Below are 18,048 nucleotides of genomic sequence, written 5' to 3'. Positions count from 1 at the left end.
GGATAGATACGTGATTGAATTCTAGGAAGAGATGGAGTCTAAAAGCATTGGTTATAAATTATGGAGACTTGGCACTTAAGAGTTTTCTGTTACAAGATGAACATCTGGGAAAGAAGTCGATATAGAGTTGAAGCCTGGGAATCAGAAAGCTGGTGGTGTAAACTTCATCCTGCATTGGAAAACTAGAGAGCCAGGAGTTTCTACAGACCTCACTAGGTGATGTCCAACCACATAGAGAAGCTTATCTGCTTTACTCAAATACTAAGATGTGTTTTTTAAAAAAGCAAAAAACAACAACAACAACAAAAAAAACCCAACTCAAGTGTCATCTGAAAATCTCTGTGGCATTATGGTACTCAACTGTGGCAAGATATTCGATCACACTGAGAACCCCAAGATTGTGTTATTTACTGGAAAGACCTGTTTTTAGTTGGGGTGCGGCTCAGCCTTATCACGCACTCAGAATCCAAGAGCTTTCTGCTTTAAGGTTGCAAACAAGGACTAAATAAAGTCCACCATAGGTTGAGAGGCAGAGAGAGTAAGAACCAGATGACAGGAAGTGAACATAGGATTATTAAGAAAAAACATAGTTAGAGGAGTCTAGAGATAGACGCCCAGGGAGAAGGGAGGGACATTGAGCTGGAAGGAGTCTTTTTGAGCTGGGTGTGAGAGACGGGCACTGCTTCTGGGACATTGGCCTGAGGAGGAAGGTCAGCTGGGTGCTTTCTCTGCCTCTCAGAGCTAACAGGCTTTCATCCCAGTGAGTCTTCATGGGTAAAATTGAACAATTGAGATTTTGTTAAAAACAAAACAAAACAACAACAACAAAAAAAAACCAGTTCCATCGACACATAAAATTAACTGCCACAGCATATCACCTGCTAATTTCATGTGTGTTCCTTTTGAAAGATTTGGACGGTTCTGCTGCTGCTCAGTAGACTCTGGCAGAAAGGATCTCCCGTTTTCTAGCGTTTCACTCTGGGATTCTCAAGGTGTCACTTCTTCCATAGGCCAAGGACTCCTCGGATCCAGGCAGACATTCCCGCTGGCAACACTTCTCACCACCCCCTTTTCTTATACAGTGCACTTCTTGGGAATTTTCTCTCGACCCAAATTCCCCGAGGAACACCTCGCTGACCTTAAGTCACCTAGGTGCCAGGAAGCTGGGGACAGAGATGCGACTACAATTTGACCGGAGACTTGAGCATCTAGGCCCTCTCCGAGTGTGACTCCCTGTAACCGTTGACTAAAATAAGCTACGCCTGCACCTGTTGTGCTTCCTTATTTATGTGAATTCCAATTAATTAGCATTCTTGCATCAAGGATTCAGGTTCCTGCTACAAGACTTTGTGAAAATCCTCCACAATTGAATGTTGATAAAGGATTAGAGACAGATCTATTAGTGAGACTGATGTGTTAATAAAAAGGTAAAGAGAGGGGGGGATCTGTTCTGGTAGTGGTGTGGTGAGGTATGGGGGAAGGAGGTACCTCATCGGGCCCATGCTGAGGCATCCCTCCCCCTGTGGGACCAGCCATATGATATAGTATAGAATGGAGTTTATTCAGGGTATGGGGAGGGGAGTTAAAGGCAGAGGTGGGGAGAGGAAGAAGAAGAAGAAGAAGAAGAAGAAGAAGAAGAAGAAGAAGAAGAAGAAGAAGAAGAAGAAGAAGAAGAAGAAGTAGTGGTGGTGGAGGAAGAGGAGGAGGAGGGAGAGGAAGAGGAGGAGGAGGGAGAGGAAGAGGAGGAGGGAGAGGAAGAGGAGGAGGAGGGAGAGGAAGAGGAGGAGGAGGGAGAGGAAGAGGAGGAGGAGGGAGAGGAAGAGGAGGAGGAGGGAGAGGAAGAGGAGGAGGAAGAGGAGGAAGGGGAGGAGGGAGAGGAAGAGGAGGAGGAAGAGGAGGAAGGGGAGGAGGGAGAGGAAGAGGAGGAGGAGGGAGAGGAAGGGGAGGAGGAGGGAGAGGAAGAGGAGGAGGAGGGAGAGGAAGAGGAGGAGGAAGAGGAGGAAGGGGAGGAGGGAGAGGAAGAGGAGGAGGAAGAGGAGGAAGGGGAGGAGGAGGAGGAAGAGGAGGAAGAGGAGGAAGGGGAGGAGGGAGAGGAAGAGGAAGAGGAAGAGGAGGAGGAAGGGGAGGGGGAGGGGAGGGGGAAGGGGAGGAGTAGAGGCTGGCCATGAGCACATGTCAGAGGGAGAAGGGAATGGGGAGAGAGCCAGAGCAAGAAGGCAAGAGCAAGAGAGCGAGGAGGGGGCAAGTGGCCCCTTTTATAGTGAGTCAGGAACACCTGGCTGTTGCCAGGTAACTGTGGGGCAGAGCTTAGACAAAAATGCTAACAGACAACTTGTTGTCCAGGTTGCTCTCTTAAAGTCGCCTGGTGATCTCTGTGTTCCCAGATGCACTGCCTGAACAATCAATGTCTGAAGTCACAAGGGGCAAACCACCAGGGCACACGTAGATGAGGACACAGAAGTGCTGCTTAGGGCATTGGGTGACTCAATTCATTAATGAAATTCTGTCCCACTCCTGTTTCCAGCACGTCTACCTTTCCTCCTAAGCAATGTCGACACGCCCTCTGTCTTCCGATAGGGACCGCGTTCGTTCCCCAAGGCAAGCGATTCACACCTGGTTTTCTTCTTCCTTCACCGGCATTCCAATTCTGGAGCCCAGGAGAAGATCTTAAAAGACATTACATACTAAATTATACATGCTGGTTTAAATTTTTAGAGTTGGTTATGAAGACTAAGCTGAGTTCATCCACAGCACCATTGCAAGGAAATTGGTAAATTGTAAGGCAACCTTCTCAGAGAATTATGACAAAGGGTCATGGGAAGGGAGCCAGGTCTCAAAATAAATCATCATGTGGCCATCTGGGAGAGTCCAAGGATGAAGGGAGCCAAGGAACTGTCCTCTGCAGGCTACAGATGGGGTGCCTCTTCCAGCCCACTGAGGGGTGGCAGGTCACGGTCAATTCAGTTCCTATTGTGCCATTGAGAGATGATGGTTGGGGTGATCGTTGGGGGGATAGTGAAGAGAATCCTTTAGTGAGGGTTTATTTTATACTCTTCCTAGCAGCTCCTAGTCAGAGCACCACCCAACATTCCTACAAGAGAAGCAGTCCAGTGAGCTTTCCTGAGTCCGTTCATGCTTTCAAGTCCTCCTAGTGACAAACACCAACCGTGGCCAAATCTATCCCTTCATAATTCCCTCTTTACGGACTTAAGCACAGAAAGAGAGAGAGAGAGAGAGAGAGAGAGAGAGAGAGAGAGAGAGAGAGAGAGAGGAGGAAGAAGAAGAAGAAGAGGAGGAGGAGGAAGAGGAGGAAGAGGAGGAGGAGGGGGGAAGGAGGAGGAAGAGGAGGAGGAGGAGGAGGAAGAAGAAGAAGAAGAAGAAGGAAGAAGAAGAAGAAGAAGAAGAAGAAGAAGAAGAAGAAGAAGAAGAAGAAGAAGAAGAAGAAGAAGAAGAAGCAGCAGCAGCAGCAGCAGCTTGTGACAGCCAAGACACAGAAGCACTAGGCAGCAGGAGGAAGAGGGAAGGACAGATTAACACCCTTGTTATTTGCACAAAGGAAAGGGCACTCAAGAGCCTCCAGAGAAACAAAGCCAGAAATAATGTTAGCAGACAAGGAAGAAAGAACTGAAAAGAAAGGGGCTCTTGTCCACCTGACATACAAGTATCAACTCAGCCGTGGCTTCTTAACCCTTTCCGGTAGGGTATTCTCCTTTGCAGAATACCCTTCTTTGCACTGTCCTCACCTGTCCTGACTTAGGACAAATTACCAACAACATATGCGCTTTTTAATACTAAGACATTGCCTTTCACAGACATTCTAATGGACGTTGGCTTTCTTCAGACATGTTGTCAGTGCGCTGAAGGGTTTCCTAGACTGTGAGGAATAGTGTTATCTCGGAAAAGTTTCAACTACCGCCGTAACTCAGGTCTCAAAAATAGCCGTTGCTCTACAAGTATATTACATAATTGGTATATGTCTTTTAAATATGTGTAAAAATTTAAAAAAACCCATAGAATTAAAGTATAAAAATGTAAATACTTATGTCTTTCTTCTAGCTAGACCTTCAGTGTCTTAAAAACATCAGGATTGGTGGCTGGGCAGTGGGGGTGCATGTTTTGAATCTGCACTCAAAGCAAAGGCAGGTGACCTACATAGTGAGTTCCAGGGCAGCCAGGGCTGCACTGAGAAACTTCTGTCTTGAAAAACCAAAACAACAACAGCAAACCCCAAAAACATCAGCACTGGGGAAAAGAGTCTGTTTTCTGTTTTGTTTTGTTTTTTAAATCTTTTGATTACCCTAGGAGTCTTTTCTCTCTCTTTACCTCCGCTCTGAGCCTTCAAAGGTAATGTGCTTGGACCTCCATTACAAAGGGTGATTTGATGACCCGACCTGGCCACTGGGGAGATTCTCAGAAAAGAAGATCCTCAGATGCTTCCCCAGACTTACAAGTGTACAAATCTGCTTTTCAGTGAGATTCTCCAATGACCTCTGTGTACATTCTTGGGGGCAGGAGGAGGGGCAGGCTCAAGCACTGTGTCTAAATTCTTGTATGGATATTTACGGGGGATCTCACTCTTCCCTCCCCCTCCCCCTCCCCCTCTCCCTCTCCCTCCTCTCCCTCTCCCTCCCCCTCCTCTCCCTCCTCCTCTCCCTCTCCCTCCCCCTCCTCCTCTCCCTCTCCCTCCTCTCCCTCTCCCTCCCCCTCCTCTCCCTCTCCCTCCCTCTCCCTCCTCCTCTCTCTCTCCCTCCTCCTCTCTCTCTCCCTCCCCCTCCCCCTCAGTCTGTGTCTGTGTCTGTGTCTGTGTCTGTATGTGTACACAGCTGCCACATGTGTGCAGGTGTTCACAGAAGCCAGAAGAGAGTCTCTTGGATCCCCTGGCTGGAATTACAAATAATTACGAGCTACCGGATGTGAGTGCTGGGAACTAAATTCTGGGTCTCTGGAGGAGTAGCAAGGGCTCTTAACTGCTGACCCATCTACCCAGCATCCAGTTCCCCTCTTAAAGCAAGAGATGCCGATAAAAGGATCCCCTTGTCTTGGCTCTTTTTCACGTGACAGTGACAAAATAAATGCCTGATAGAAGCAGCTTAAGGTATGTGTGTTGGGGGTTGGGGTGCTTTGGCTCATAGTCTCACCGTGGGAAGGGCTTGGCCCCTTCATGAAGTTGGGAGGACCTTCTGAAGGTTCCTTTGATCTTTGTAGATCAGAGAAGTATATTCTGTCTGGAACAGGAAGTACATACATAGCTTTCAAAGCCCAACTCAAGGAGCCCACTCTTGTTAGGTAGGCTACACTGTCCAAAGGTCACACAATATCCCCAGAACAGCCATCAGCTTGAGACCAAGTATCCCAAACTAGGTCTCTAGGATACATTGCAGATCCTCACCATAACGTCCCTCTCAGATAGTCCAGATAATGACCCAGCTAGGCAGCCAAATGTGGCTTAACCCATTCTTCATAAAATCCCAAGGTTATAAGACAGGGTTTTAGGTAGTCCATGTTGCTGAAAAAGAAATTTTTGAGGAAGGAGCTTCCCTTTAGGGTTCCTTGAAGCACAGCGAGGAAAACATTTTGACACAGTACAATATGAATCCAGAAAAGGATCATAAATTAAAAAAGAAATGATTAAAGGATATAACGAAGACTGAGGGCTAAGAACGGTGTCTAGGGGAGATTAGTTTCCTTAACCCTCAATTACTTTTGCAATTTCAGATAAAAAGCACAGTTACCACATCTCCCGGGTTTTGTTGTGAAATTCTGCTTGTTTTCTGATCTTGAATAGGACACTAAGAATATCTAACAAGTAGAGCAAAGGTCTTTGTTGATTCATTACTGATTACTGCACATCTGCCTACCTACATACTTTAGCAATCTCAAAGTACAAAACTGTCAGGACCGGTCAAAGTCAAAGCAATAAAGGCTTTGGGGTTTATGGGGCTGAGAGAGGTTTTGGTGGATAGGAGCACTTGCTGTTCTTGCAGAAGATCTGGTTCAGCTCCTAACACTCAATGGCAGCTTACAGCCACATGTAACTCCCAAACCAGGAGATCCAACAGCAGCTTCTGGCCTCCCGAGGCATGAGGCATGTGCATGGTGCACATACAGAGGTGCATGGTGCATACAGAGGTGCATGGTGCACATACAGAGGTGCATGGTGCACATACAGAGGTGCAGGCAAGCAGGCAACTGCATACGGGAAGAAGAAAATGTCTAAAAAGCAAGTGTTCACACAATGTTTAAAAAAAATACAGTCAGACTTGTGAACAACATATTTTGCAAGTCTTGTCTAGCCAAGAGAATCCTTCTAAACAGTCATTATCATTTCAGTTGTGTGTATTTACTGGATAGGATGTGAAATTTTGATACATGTAAACAATGTACCATGATCAAATTGGGATCCACAGGATATGTTGATGGAAGCCATGCTTCCCACCCCCAAACAGGTGAAAACTGGTTTTTTTTTTGTTTTTTTTTTTAAGATGTATTTATTTTATTTATATAAGTACACTGTCACTGTCTTCAGACACACCAGAAGAGGGCATCAGATCCCATTACAGATGGTTGTGAGCCACCATGTGGTTGCTGGGAATTGAACTCAGGACCTCTGGAAGAGCAGTCAGTGCTCTTAATCACTGAGCCATCTCTCCAGCCCGAAAATTGGGTTTTGAAGTAGTTATTTCCGGTACAATTGTACCTACCATGGTTGCATGAAACTATGTAACGTTTTTGGAAACTTTGGTTTAAACATGAAAGTTGTTGAGGGAAATCTGAACTGTGAGTACAAGTTATACAAAAGAAGGGAGAACAAGGCCCACTGTCCTGTGAATAGAGTTCAGCCTTCCTCACTGAATCTGGGTGCTTCTTATCCAAAAAATTAAATTCTTTATGTAGCCTTAAAAGTCGATCATAATGGCACAAATCTACACAATACATAGAAGTTGTGCTGTTCAATATTGGCAAAAATAAATCCCCACCTAAGGCCTTTTACATATTGAGTAACCTTCACTGAAAATAACTGGGACAAGAGTGTTTGGGGGTTTTGAGGCTTTTCAGACTTCAGATTTCTTGTGTATGTATAAAATGAGAACTAGAAACCAAGCAGCAACACAACATTCACTAATGTTTCATATACGCCTCATAAACTGTTGTTTTATAAAAAGATAGAGGAGGAATATGTTTGGTGGATGTGTAGTCAGGTATGAGGGAAGGGGGTGCCTCCAAGGGCCCATGCTGAGGCATCCCTTCCCCTTGAGGGACCAGCCACAGGAGGTATAGTATAGAATACAGTTTATTCAGGGCATGGGAAGGAGAGTTGAGAGGGTAGTAGAAACAGAAAGGCGCAGAGAGAGAGAGAGAGAGAGAGAGAGAGAGAGAGAGAGAGAGAGAGGAGGAGGAGGAAGAAGAGGAGGAGGAAGAGGAGGAAGAGGAGGAAGAAGAGGCCGGCCATGGAGAGGGGGGACAAGGAATGGGGAGAGGGAGGAAGGGGTGAGAGGACAGAGCTGGAGCAAGACGTCAAGAGCAAAAGAGAGCTGAGGGGGTGAGCAGCCCCTTTTATAGTGAGTCGGGTGCACCTGGCTGTTGCCGGGTAACTGTGGGGTGGAGCTTGGACAAAATACTAACACTGTCTAAGGGTCTGCTTGCACAGTTTGCCTCTTTTTTGACGAGTGTCTCATGACACCAGCTGTGGAGTATTCCACCTGCAGCATCAGATCCCTCTAAGATTTGGATGTTGGCCCATTTCAGATTTCTGAAGTAGCAATGCTTAATTTGCACTTCATGTAACGTATTAGGTCACATTCTGCAGGAACTGGGATTAAAGGCCCCGGGACAAGGTTGAGAAGCTCAGAACCTAGTTCAATAGGTACTGGCTGCATGTGCGATTGTGGACAAGAATTTGAGCCTAGTTAAGTTCATCTGGGAAACGGGGGGGTGGTGGGGGTGGAGGGAGTCATTAACATGGAGTCCTCAACAGACTCATCCTGTTGTGAGCTACAATAATGACCAGCATTGTAAGTAATGCTCACTGACTATGGAGGAAGAGAGGACAGGAAAACCCTAAGAGCCAGAGGACGGACAGGGAGGACTGGACAGAAGCAACGTCTACTGGGAATGACATGGCAACTCTAACTCATGAACTCGCAGTAGCTGTGTCGCCTCCACAGGACGTGCACAAAATCAAGCTGGGTAACATTCTAGAGGGGAGGAAGAAGGGGATCCCTACTCCCTATCCCCGAGGAGCTAGGGACCGCTGAAGGCTTCAAGGAGAGAGAGGATCAGCTTTCGTTAAGGATGTGGCCTTTATCTAGTAGGTTGGCCATGATTCAGTTCCCATGCAGGACAAATTCAACTCACAAACTGGACTCGGTGGGTTACAAAAAGCAGTAATAATAAAGAGGGCGAAGATGGGGAGGTTAGGAGATAGGGGTGGTCTTGGGAGGAATTAGGGAGAGGAATAAAGGGTTAATATGATCCAAGTGTATTGTATGAAATTCTCAAAGCATTAATAAAATAGCATATATATATATATTTAAAAAGTGTATTAAAAATCAGATTAAAAAAATCAGAACACAAGGATGGTTGAAGTGGGCAGATGGCTGGCTAACATCCACTCCCTCGCTCTTCAATAGGAGTGAGGATTAGATGACAAATCGTTGGCCAGCTAACGACTTCATTTAGCTCTCCTTGCAGTTAGGTGACACGATCACATGATAGGGTTCTGTAATGAGGAATGAAACGTTGGATCATAGTCTCCAAGCCAGAAAGTTCAGCCCCCTTCCCTCTCCCTCCTAGTCGTTTGGGAATCGTGATCACCTGTTTCTGACCAGGACAGGGACAATACCCTAAAGGTGGCAGACAATGAAATGGAAGAAACCCGTGTCTCTCACACACTGAGCCTTTGCGGCAGCTCTCAATTATCTACCCAGATGTTATGCTTGGGCAAAATGAACTTCTGTCTCACTCAAGCCATTGTATTTTACCTAGATGTACCCTAAAGCAGTTGTCCATACCTTCTGAGCATGTCGTGTGCCCCTCTTCAACTACATCGCACTAGAAGACACCAAGTGTAATTGCTTGTAATCAGAGCTACGCAGGAGGCTGAGGCAGGTCAAGGCCAGTCTAGTCACTCGGCAGGATTCTGTCCCACAATCAAAGCAAACAAAGGACTAAAGAGGAAGCTTAACAGGATAGAGCAAGGCGCTCCGGGCAAAGTCCGAGAGCAAGATAAATAAAATCCTATGAATATATAATGTAAGTGTTGTCAATTTCCCCCCACCTGGCTCTGCCTGGAGAGTGCTGGGATAAAAGCCTGCAGCACCACACCCAACTGTCCAATTTTATTTTTTTAAAAGGCCAGGTAATGAATATTCAAGACTTTGTAAGTCATTCTGGACAACTGTGCAACTCCTCCTCACCCCTGTCAGAATAAACATGACTATCATCCCAGAGCTGAGATTTAAATTACACCAGTTCCAACATCATAAACATTATTCTTTGATATCTTTTCCCAGAAATTTAAAAATGTAAGAAGCATACTTCTGTAGGGTGCTGTGGGGAATGAGATGAGAAGGTCTGTCCTTGAGTCAAAGGTTGCTGACTGACTGGTCCACAAAATACAGTGAGAGAGAATGTATCTGATTACCTATGCTGCTTAATCCAAGAATCCAGAAAGTAGTTTCCAGCTCGTCTTATGGGTTAGAAAGGTGCATAAAGATCAGACTCATTACTTGTAGGTCAAGTGGGCAGCCTCTGTCTGGTTAAGCAATAGAACATGCTTATGACAGGATGCCCCTAGCCCAAATGGGTGCATTGTGAAGTAAGGGGCTGGTGACTTTCCATTATGTGGCAATCAGTCTTCTCCACTGAAGAAAATGGGAAACTGGCTTAGATTTTTCTCTACTCCAAGAAAGAGCGTGTCTGAAAACAGCCACCATGATGAGTGTCAAGTGGTCTGAAAAAACAGGCATGTGGGTTTCAAACATTCAGTTCTCCTTTGAGGACAATATTTCTAAGATCTGGGTTTTTTGTTTGTTTTTGTTTAAAACCTCGTTGTCTGATCCTGAAGTGAGGGTTAACCAAGTTAATATGCAGAGGGGCCTTTATATATTCCATCCATGGTGCTTGAGTGTTTCTGATAAGTACATACATGGTGAGCACGTCGGTGTCTCAATAGGCGACATCTTGACTTAAAAAAAAAAGGCGGAGCATAGATCCACTAGTCTGAGTTGTACCTACCACTCAGTAGAAAACCAAGCTCAAGCAGGATCCAGGCTAGCCAGACGTCGTCACGGAAACCTGAGCAAAGGTTAGAGAGGAGGGCGAACCCTCGATCCCCAGTAGAAAAGTCACAGCAGCAGAGCCAGCGGTGCCCTCATCCAGTGTCTGAAAGCGCAGGCTGTGACCCTTCCCGGGAGCCAGGAGCCGGGAGACGAGCTCACTGAGGCCCCGCCCCGGTCCCGCCCTAGTCCCGCCCCTCGCCTGGCCTTCGCCCGCGAGCTCGCGGAGGCCCCGCCCTCGCGGCCCGGCCCCGCCCCCGCGGCCCGCTGCTAAGTGAGTCCCACCAGCCGAGCTGGCCCGGGCGCTGTGCCCTTGCTCGGCTCTCTCCGCCCACCCCGCGCGGGCCGCGGGCTGCGCTGGGTCGCGGCGGGCCCCGCAGGCGGCCATGGCGGCGGGCGCCGGGGCCAGGCCGGCGCCGCGCTGGGTGAAGGCGCTAGGTGAGCCGCTCAGCGCCGCGCAGCTGCGGCGGCTGGAGGACCACCGCTACAGCGCGGCGGGAGAGTCGCTGTTCGAGCCGCCGCTGCAGCTTTTCTGGACCTGGCTGCTCCAATGGATCCCGCTCTGGATAGCCCCCAACACCATCACCCTCTTCGGCCTCGCCATCAACCTGTTCACCACACTAGTGCTCATCTTCTACTGCCCTACGGTCACGGAGGAGGTAGGGCTGGCCGCCCGCCGGTACTGTTCCCCGGAGCCCTTGGGCCTCCTTCGGAGATGGCCCCACTAGAGGAGGCGACGGTGGAGCGGGGAGACCCTGTGTAACAGAGCATCCTCTAGGTCTAGCAGGGAAGTGCGGACGTGACCAGACCGCTGTCCGGGTGGCGGTGTGTTCATTTTCAGCCTCCCCCGGGGCTCCTAGAGACTGTCATGCCACTACCCCAATCCTGTGACCATTCTGAGCTTCCCTGGAGGGGGCTGTCAAGGTCACTCACTGCACCAGCCCTGTGTCTGCCCACTTCATCCCTGGGACCATGGGATCCCCAGTCCATATTTCGCAAAATTTCGCCCACTGGGGATTAAACACCCACATGTCCATGCTGGCAGGACTTGTGGATGGGTTGGGTAATGCCCTTTAACACGTTATAATTCTCTGTTTTTCAAAGGCGGTGCCTAGTGATCCTGAAATTACTGGTAGCACTGATCAAAGATAAGTTATTTCTGGATGGTAACTTCCTCGTTGCTTCATTGACTTTTTCATGAAAAAAACAAAAACAAAAACAAAACAAGCAGGCTGAAGGTGACAGTCCTTACAATTATCCAGACTTAGAGATTATAAAAGCCAACACATTTTATTAGTTGTAATTCTATCTAACCTATGTCTAAAGTGAGACTATTAAGTAACATGGGTTTGGGACAATGATGGTCAGAAGTGGTTCCTTGGGCTGCATCTAAGGCAGAAAAACAAGGGCGAGTGCCTTGATAACTCTCCCTATATAGGATAACATTGCTCTGCAGACTCCATGATGTTATTTTCTGTACGCTCCCCCCATAATTACATATAAATATAGATGGTGCACAAATGTGAGAGTCAAGGCTGAATAGCAGGAATACAATGGAAGTAGTTCTCGTTCTGCATCCGTCCAGGCTTAGTGGAGCCTGCCGGTTTGTTTAAAGCATCTCGCCTGCTGATGGCTGTGTTCCTCGTTCTCCTGTCGCTTGTTTTCCTGTGATTTGAAAGCACTGAGCCGTTAGGGATTTTTCTGGTTCCCGAACCCCCAGCAGCGCACTGTATCAGGATGAAGGATGGCAGGCCTGCGAGTGAAGGACTTGGCTCCCCATCAGCCTCCAACTCGGCAGACCTACCCGGTCTGTTTTCCCGGGTTGAAAATAGAAATAATGTCTGCCGGGCCAATTTTACAAGGCAGCCTCGAGGACTGAGTGATAGGTGCAGATAACTGCAGGGCCCTGCGCTTTACTCAACAAAGTAAAACTCTTCCTCTCAACCCATGGACAGCGCACAGTTGGTAAACAGGGTTGTGAAGCATGCATAGTCAAATTTAGCTTTGATTTGGGCTTAGATTTGACTACCAGTCTTGGGGTGTTTCTGGCATTGGCCAATGAAGCTGTCCACGTTGGTGTCACTTACTGTCCATTTGTGGAACACTCAGGAGAATGGATAAATGAGGCCTAGGGACCAGGGTGGAAGGGGACCTGGGGATGAGATAAGTGTGATTACCTTATAGGCTTAGACTCATTTTTAAAAGAGGACGATAGGCTCTGAGCAAGCACTTAAACATGTGAAAAGCCAGAATGGCCCAGGTAACAGGGCTGGAGGGTAACTGGTAAATAAACTGTGAGGGTTTGTAAAGTGCGTGTCACTGGATTCTGCATTTGCCTCTAAGTGGCCTAAGTAAGGGGGGAGCAACATTGCAGGATCCACTTTTTTTGTTGTTGTTTTGTTTTTTGTTTTGCTTTGTTTTTAATAAGATGTAGTTACTAACATGTTCTAAGAATGGTTTCTGGCTATTTTGCTTGAATAAATGGCCTGGCTTGGTAAAGTCCAGATCCAAGTGGATCCAACTGTGGAGGATTCATTCTTTTGGTTGAGATTGTGGCGTGTATGAAAACGCTGGTGTTTTACATGATGAAAGTGTGTGTGTGAAGGGTTCTCACGTGTGTGGTGGGTTTTACCCTTATCAACCTGAGGAGGTTGGTTGAGTTTCCCCTTCCTAGGGTAGAATTCCCTCTCGTCAGCCTAAAGTAACAGTGGCATAAGAGGAAGCTGAAGTCCACAGAGGTTCAATGATGGCTTCGACCTAGCTTGGAAGCATTTGAATTTTAGACTTGAGGAGTCACAGTGCCTTTTCACACACTGTCTATGCACATGGCGTACCGGAGGCTGAACCAGGACCTTCAACACGATAGCCAAGAGAGCTCTGCTTAGATTAGCTCCAGTAGTTTTTTAAATTTTATTTTTAATTTTGAGACAGGGCTCGCTTGTTTGATCAGGCTGACCTGGAACTCAGTAGCTATGCACTTCTAGAGTGTGATTGGGAGCAAAGGGAAGGGGGTTGGAAAGTTCTTTGCAGACCATCCTGTCTGCTTAGGGATCCTCCCTTTACTCAAGGTGAACAGTTTGCGAGAGCTGTTCTTTCTGTCATCCTTTCCTCCCTCACTTACCCAGTCACCTGCCTGTCTTTCAGTGTCCATTTCTAGCTCTGTTTCCCCTAACACCACCACCTCATGAACCTTTTCCTTCTAAGTCAAATCAAACCACTCGGTCTCCCGGACCCCCACAGTCCTGAGAGTAACTAAGAACCACAGGCTGTTTTACTGTCTCTCAGGCACCGTTGGCAGCTCCTGTTATCTCAGTCTCCTTGTCTCATGAAGACAAGTTACTAACCCCATTTCACAGATTGGGAAAGGGGAGAGAAATTGACTTCCAGGATTATTGAGCTTTTAAGTGGGGGGCTAGGAGAAAGCTGTGTTACGTCTCCATTCCTTTTTGTTGTGTATAGTCTTACTGAGCAGGACAGCCCCACCGGATTTCAACTGGGGATGCAGCATCTTGCATAGCGTTTGCTAATTGGGCGTGTGAGCAAGACGGCCCCGTGTAATCTTGAGAGATGGCTTCCTCAGCTCCCACTCAGTTTTAGCTGTCCTTGGATTAAATATTTTACCTGTTTGGTCTGAGCATACGCAAATGTTAGTAAATGGATAGAACTCCCCCTCTCCCCTCACGCCTTGATGGTGCATTTACCATTTTTGAGTATATGACCCTTGGCCTCCAGTCCTGGCTATCTCTTGCTGAAGAAGACTCATAGATTCTTAGGCCATTAAGCGGTCTCAGAGCCTATTTAATGCACTTATTAAAAGTGTATGTCTGATAACTTGGTGATTCAAAGCTAGTTCAAGCTTCAGGCTTCTAAGGTTACCAGAATCAAATATCTTTGCTCTTAGCCACTCAAGGTACCAGTGTTTGGGAGAATAAGTGTTGGTAGAAAGGTATCAGGTTTATGGAAAAGCCAGCCCTGAAGGATCTGGAAGAGCTGGTTCCTCGAACGAGGCTCTGTTTTCCTTGCTAGGGAAGTCTCCATGGAGAGAAGGGGGCAGTGAAGCTAGGGTTAGCAGTCTTGGCTAGCCAGGGTGTGTGTGCTCTCCAGAGCATTGCGACAAACTTGCACCTTCTCTTTCCAGTAGTTACTAAGGAAGAGTAGTGTAAAAATCATCTGGGTTCTGGAAATCTACGCAAAGAGTTAGAAGTTAACATATAGATAGGGCTCCTTGTTATCCAAAGGTTTGTGGAGGTGCAAAAGGGCAAAGTGGGGTGGGGAGCCCCAGTTCCAGTAGCATACTACAAAATACTTCCTTGCCTTTTTTTTTTTTTTTTGGCTAATGTAAATTGTGACATAATTCTCTTTTCTCTATTTGCTTTGATATTTTCTCCCTACCTTCTACCTTCTTAATCTGTGTGTTTCCCTTCATGTGACTCACTTGAGGGCACTATATATTCACATTTATAGTTTTTTTGTTTTTTTTTTTTCTTTCTCTTTTTTCTTTTTTTCGGAGCTGAGGACCGAACCCAGGGCCTTGCGCTTTCTAGGCAAGCGTTCTACCACTGAGCTAAATCCCCAACCCCACATTCATAGTTTTTAAACTATTAAATTAAGGTTTAATTCTTTGTTATCCGCATTTCCTTTTAATTAATTAATTATTTTTAACCAGCTCAATATTTTGTCAAGCATCGTTTGGAAAGGCAGGGGTCTTGTAATAGAATGGCCTCTCTTACTAAAAGAAAATGTCAGTTTCCGTCTTCCAGAAGGTGAAAAAACTTCAAAAAGTAGGGAAGAAACTGGGATGGAGGGAACTATGGCCCTGGGAGTTAATGTTGCTCTCGGGTACCTGGGAGCAGAGGTTTCTGTGACTCTGCAGCTGAGGAGCCTCCTGCCTCCTCACACTTTCCAGATGTGCCTAGAAGAGGCCTTGTCAAGAGACTGTTTTCCTGTGTGGTTAGTTTCTGTGGCTTGGGGACTGCATTCTGGTTAATTTCTAAAAAATATGCTGCTCCTCCATAGAAGTCTGCATCGAGGCTTGAGCACGCGTGGCACTGTGATCTGTACATTGTGATCTATAGGAAGAATCAGATTCCGCTCTTGTTTCATCAGGCCAGGGCGTAGCTGCTGATCCCTCCCACTGAGTTAGAGAACAGCACATTTATTAGGCGTCTGATGCATTGAGTAGTACATGTGGGGTGGGAGTTGCCTTCTTCTCCTCAGCGCCCCTTAGCATTTCAACAAGAACTCCTGAAGTCCCAAAGATGGGAAGGTGATCCAGGACTTTTCAAAACAAAGAGGAAAAGAAAGGCCGCCTTTCACAGGGCTTCTCAGATCTCAGGCAAACCCTTGGTGGTGGAGTGCCTGGCTGAGTGCCTTCATGTGTGCTGTGTGGGCCTTTGCCCTGCTGCTAGCTGCCGTATTTCATAGAAGTGAGTGTGCTCAACCCAGCGCCAGTGTCTAAACTGAGCTGAGGCCAGAAGTCCCGGGGGAAACCAGCGAGCCCTTGGGGCTGTTCTGTTTGGCCAGGGATGTTCTCCTTCCTGACCATTCACCTGCCCTGGAGGAAAATTGCCTTTGGGAACAAGGAAGTGTGCTGCTTGCCATAGGCTCCCAATAAACAGTGATGTGTGTGTGTGTGTGTGTGTGTGTGTGTGTGTGTGTGTGTGCATGCATTTGTATGCACATGTGTTTGTAGACCAGAAGTCAATCTCCAGTGTTAGTTTTCTCAAAAGCCCCTCCCCCCATCTTGTTTTCTGAGACCTAGTCTCTTGCTGGGTTTTGGGGATCAATTAACTTAAGCTGGCTGGCCAGTAAATGCTAGGGGTTTCCTATCCCACTTCCCCAGTACCTGTCTTTTTATGTAGGTGCAGAGGACTGAACCTCATGATAACTCAGCCAACTGATACCAACTAAGCGGTCTCCCCAGGCCATAGTGAAGTGTTTTAACACCTCACAGACACATAGTATAAGTGAGAAAAGCTACAAGAAAGGGACATTTCGTTATTTCTAATTGGTCTGTTTTCCTGAGCTGGGATAGCAGTCTGCTGGAGATAGTACAAGTTCTCTTAAAAAATTTCACCCGACTGGGTACAAAGCCACCTTCAGCAGCATCACATCCTTCACACACACACACACACACACACACACACACACACACACACACACACACACACACAGCCTGTCTCCTTTCCCTCCTTAACATTCAGAAAAGTGGTTGCCATTTTCTTGCGGATGTTGGCGATACTATTAAACTTCACCAGCTGACATTAACGGTGGTTCTGTGAATCCCCTCCAAATTTGTATCAGTTCACCCATGGCCATTATGGCCATTTAAAGCAAAGAAAATTTTTTTTAAGTATAAAAATTCAGAAAATAGAGAAGGTACAGTTCTAGTGTTTCCTAAATTTCCATTTCAGAAGACTCTTGGGGTATTGCCTATTCTAGTGTGACTGGTTAATCTAACTGGTCAACAGGATTTCGGATCTTTGGGGACTTTGGAGTGTGTCTGAGAATGTTCCAGAGGAGTTAGCTGGGCAAGTGGTGTTTCATGGGCCATGGATAGAAGAGGGAACCAGGTGAATTCCAGCCTGTGTAGCTCTGCTTCCTGGCTGTGAGGCACAGTGTGGCCAGTGTTCTCATACCCTCCTGCTGTGCCTTCCTGCCACAGGAGCCAGAATGAATCCTTCTCCTCTGAATCTTTGTCATACATTCTGCTACAACAAGAAAATTAACAACCATGGAAAATCAGCACCAAGGGGTGGAGCCATTTCTTAATGAACTTGATCATAGAGTCACAGGCTTTTGAAGTGCTTCATGGGAGGAATGGGGAAGAGTTTGGAGTGGGCTGGAGAAGACCCAGAATGATGTAAACGGTGTGTCGGGATACTCTGGTGGGGGTTGGTAAGGCCAAGAGAAACACAGTAGAGGCTGGGCTCATGAGGTTTCAGAGGGGGAAATGATTCTTTAAGGACCAGTCATGTAACTCGTTGGTAAACCATCTGACTACATCGGCCAATGATCTAAAACTTTGAGTGAAGCCAAATCGAAAAGCAGTGGACCAAGTTGTTTGGGGTAGCAAATTTAGGGACGTGACATCCAGGCTGTGACCTGCTGACAGCTCTGGAGTGAGAGAGCAGACAAAGTGGGCGCAAAGAGTAGCTGCAATCCTTACGGAGGCTTCTGACACTCTTCCCAAGACAACACGTTTCCAAGACAACCCGTTTCCCTGAAGGCAAACTTTTATCCATAAGGGCAAACCTTATCCCAGAAGCCTCCAAATTGGGAAACTACCCGTTCATTGGAAGGGAGATCCTGAATTGAGAGTGTTGCTGGCTGTTTTCACTAAGTCAGTTCTGACCATCAGACTCAAAAACATAGGTGCAGTCAGTCTCAGCTTTACACGTATAACGTCTTAGATGTGCTGTTAACTATTTCTTTTCAAAATACATGAAATAAGTTCCTAACTGTTCAGACAACACCATCACCCACGAGTCTCCTAACGTGATCCGGAAGAGCCAGTGATAGAATAGCAGTAATGAGCACTGACAGAACTCCCTTCCTCTCCTAGATACGTCACGTATAATAATTAGCTTAACTCTCAGGAGACAGTGATCTCTTCTCTTTCTTTCTCTTGTGTTTGGAGACTGAATCTCTGAGAAGTTAAGAAAAGTTCCTGACTCTCTTCACCCTAAGTAGCACAGCAAGGGTTTTGGTGCACATAGAATCCAGAAGAAAGCCTGGGGGTGGGTTTTCTCCTTTGAAGCGATTACTGCGA

At 46.8% G+C, this 18,048-nt stretch overlaps 1 protein-coding gene and 1 long non-coding RNA gene across 14 annotated transcripts in view; one reads left to right on the top strand and one right to left on the bottom strand.

Moving 5' to 3' along the window:
* Positions 1-8,507: 8,507 nt before the first annotated feature.
* LOC102554140 (uncharacterized) lies at positions 8,508-10,440 on the bottom strand. 2 transcript variants are annotated; one of them, XR_015625202.1, is made up of 3 exons: positions 10,237-10,440; positions 9,012-9,139; positions 8,508-8,719 (listed from the first exon to the last, which is right to left on the bottom strand). It is a non-coding gene; the product is annotated as an uncharacterized LOC102554140 (long non-coding RNA). The 2 variants fall into 2 exon arrangements; XR_015625201.1 differs by lacking the exon at positions 10,237-10,440 and adding an exon at positions 9,644-9,756.
* Positions 10,441-10,553: 113 nt separating this feature from the next.
* Positions 10,554-18,048, top strand: part of Chpt1 (choline phosphotransferase 1) — a 52,082-nt gene continuing 44,587 nt past the window's right edge. For 10 of the 12 annotated variants that reach the window (XR_015624183.1, XR_015624182.1, XR_015624181.1 and 7 more), the window contains exon 1: positions 10,554-10,936. Coding sequence is in view for 8 of the 12 variants with exons in the window: in XM_087557830.1 (XP_087413956.1) it covers positions 10,664-10,936 (273 nt within the window). In the remaining 4 variants the exon portion in view is untranslated. The remainder of the gene's footprint in view (positions 10,937-18,048) is intronic. The other 2 variants (NR_172095.1, NM_001394326.1) reach the window with 1 other exon arrangement.

Source organism: Rattus norvegicus, chromosome 7, assembly GCF_021556685.1.
Source record: "Rattus norvegicus strain SHRSP/BbbUtx chromosome 7, alternate assembly SHRSP_T2T, whole genome shotgun sequence".
Taxonomy (NCBI): Eukaryota; Metazoa; Chordata; class Mammalia; order Rodentia; family Muridae; genus Rattus; species Rattus norvegicus.
Note: the sequence above shows the minus strand (reverse complement) of the source record. Positions and strands in the feature narration are given on the sequence as shown.